At 45.0% G+C, this 2,220-nt stretch overlaps 1 protein-coding gene across 1 annotated transcript; it reads right to left on the reverse strand.

The window, feature by feature from the left end:
- Window positions 1-722: 722 nt before the first annotated feature.
- On the reverse strand, window positions 723-1,547 carry LOC146450532 (uncharacterized). Its single transcript, XM_085100310.1, has one exon. The coding sequence runs from the start codon at window positions 1,545-1,547 to the stop codon at window positions 732-734; it is 816 nt and encodes a 271-aa protein (XP_084956436.1). The 3' UTR covers window positions 723-731.
- Window positions 1,548-2,220: the final 673 nt, after the last annotated feature.

Consider the following 2,220-nt stretch of genomic DNA (forward strand, 5'->3'; position numbering starts at 1 on the left):
TTGTATCATCTTGGACGCGAGAGTGCGATGAATGGACCAAGTCGACGAGTCGCGCAACCTTAACTGACTCATTGATTTCTAAGTAAGGCGGGTTTTAAGTCGAAGAATCTAAAAAAAAATTCTTTACTGGCGACAATCACAGGAATTTGCTAATTGTATAAGAGGTTCGTAATACAATGCTTTACGATTAGCACGACCAGAAATTTCCACGTCAAATACTCGCAGAATGACCGAAGCTGACTGAGTTTTTGCTTTTCCAGAACCTTGGCTAATCTTCCCCCGGTAGAGAGATCACAAAAATTGAAATCATCATATACAAGTGGGTGCTTGAGGCCGATCTCTTGTTCAGCCACCCCGACTAGTTGCTCCATGTAATCCTCTTTCTCCAGCGCTTCGTCTTCACCCTCCTCTTCGCTAACTGGAAGTCCCTTCTGCTGTGAAGCCAAACGAGAAAAGTATCCTTTGACAGTCTGTACCTCAACCCACTCTGAAACTGGGAAAGTTTTCTTTATTTGATCCACCACGTCTGCTGGCATAGCTTTTTGGTGAAGATCCTTAGCTCCCTTGTTGAATAAATTTGTCAAAAATTCTTTGACACCCAAAGATATTCTCACCGCCGCTTTCGGCTTCTTTAAGGCCCATCCTTTGCCCAGTCTTAAGTTCGCCACAGGAACATAATCTGCCCTGCCAATTTTCTGGCCAGCATCTTTTACTGATGTTGTTACAGCTGCTCACTGCCTACGTACGTTGTCGTATATGGACTCCTTCTCTGGAGTCATAATATGATGACCTGTGTCCATGTGCTCATCTCCCTCTTCGATTGTCTTGAAGGTGGCAATACAAGCAGGTTCAAGGCAGCTAAAAGTATTGACAGAGTCAGTAACATCGTGTTTTCCCTTTGCCTGGTATTTCTTTTGTGTAACACGCGGTATCTTTTTCGTCCACTCCCCAATCCTTCCGAGCCCAGAGACATTTTGTTCATGCCAAGACCCCTTTATATCCATGCCCTCTCCAACATTGTAAGCTTGCCAGACGCGCATGCTTTTAGAAGTCAGAGAGAAATTATTGTATTTCGTTATTCCCGAAATCTTGTTATTAGCAGCGCCTGTTGACATCGCTGATTGGTCAATCTTGCATTCCGCAATGCTCGTTCCTGCAATTCCTGCCGGGGACTCCAATTCTTTCTTTATGTCTTTCGCACTTTCCACGTTGTGATTTTCAGCAACATAATGTCGAAGGCGCTGTTTGCAAGGGGCGATCTTTCTGTCACATAAGTCCTTACCTGACTGAGGGTCCGAGAAATCATAGCGGATTACTTCGATGCCTGACCTTCTGCTAGTGGAATTGATGGTTGACAAAAGCGCACTACAGTGGTAGCATCCAGCATTATCACTTCTTAGGATCGCTCTGCATACTGATTGTTGCGATTCTTTGACACAGACAAGGACCTCTTCAAGTATACAAGAAACGGAAAACCAGTCCTGTTTGCAGCTGTCAATGGCAACCACATATTTGTGGATTGTGTGTTCACTTGTGGATACTTGCATTCCGCAATGCTCGTGCCTGCAATTCCTGGCGGGGACTCCAAGTCTTTCTTTATGTCTTTCGCACTTTCCACGATGCGATTTTCAGCAACATAATGTCGAAGGCGCTGTTTGCAAGGGGCGATCTTTCTGTCACATAAGTCCTTACCCGACTGAGGGTCAGAGAAATCATAGCGGATTACTTCGATGCCTGACCTTCTGCTAGTGGAATTGATGGTTGACAAAAGCGCACTACAGTGGTAGCATCCAGCATTATCACTTCTTAGGATCGCTCTGCATACTGATTGATGCGATTCTTTGACATACCGTGGCTTATATAAGTAATTCAGGACTGAGGGGGTGTAACAATTTCACTAGCATGTGTCCCCCTCCACCCACTACCTCCCCCCCCCCCCCCCCTCCCACACACATACACACAGGTAGAAAGCCAGAAATCTACTCTCTAGGGAAAAGCTTGGGTGAAGAAAGTGTCAGGTAAGTAATGCATTAGCATCACTAGGGAAGAGATGTTTCATTAAGAGCCTGCAACTAAAAAAAACCAACAACAACCAAACGTAATTTGCGCAATAAAGAACAATCAGCTCTGCTCGGAAATGACAGGGTTGTAACCTGGGATTGTAAGCTGTATTTCTATGAACTGAACCTTCAAAGGGCATGCCTTAAAAGGTGGGTGTCC

Source organism: Pavona decussata, unplaced genomic scaffold (assembly GCF_977016875.1).
Source record: "Pavona decussata unplaced genomic scaffold, jaPavDecu1.1 SCAFFOLD_447, whole genome shotgun sequence".
NCBI classification, from domain to species: domain Eukaryota; kingdom Metazoa; phylum Cnidaria; class Anthozoa; order Scleractinia; family Agariciidae; genus Pavona; species Pavona decussata.

Excerpts from the sequence above, each read along its gene's own strand:
- LOC146450532 (XM_085100310.1), bottom strand. The coding sequence starts at position 1,547 with ATGCAAGTATCCACAAGTGAACACACAATCCACAAATATGTGGTTGCC.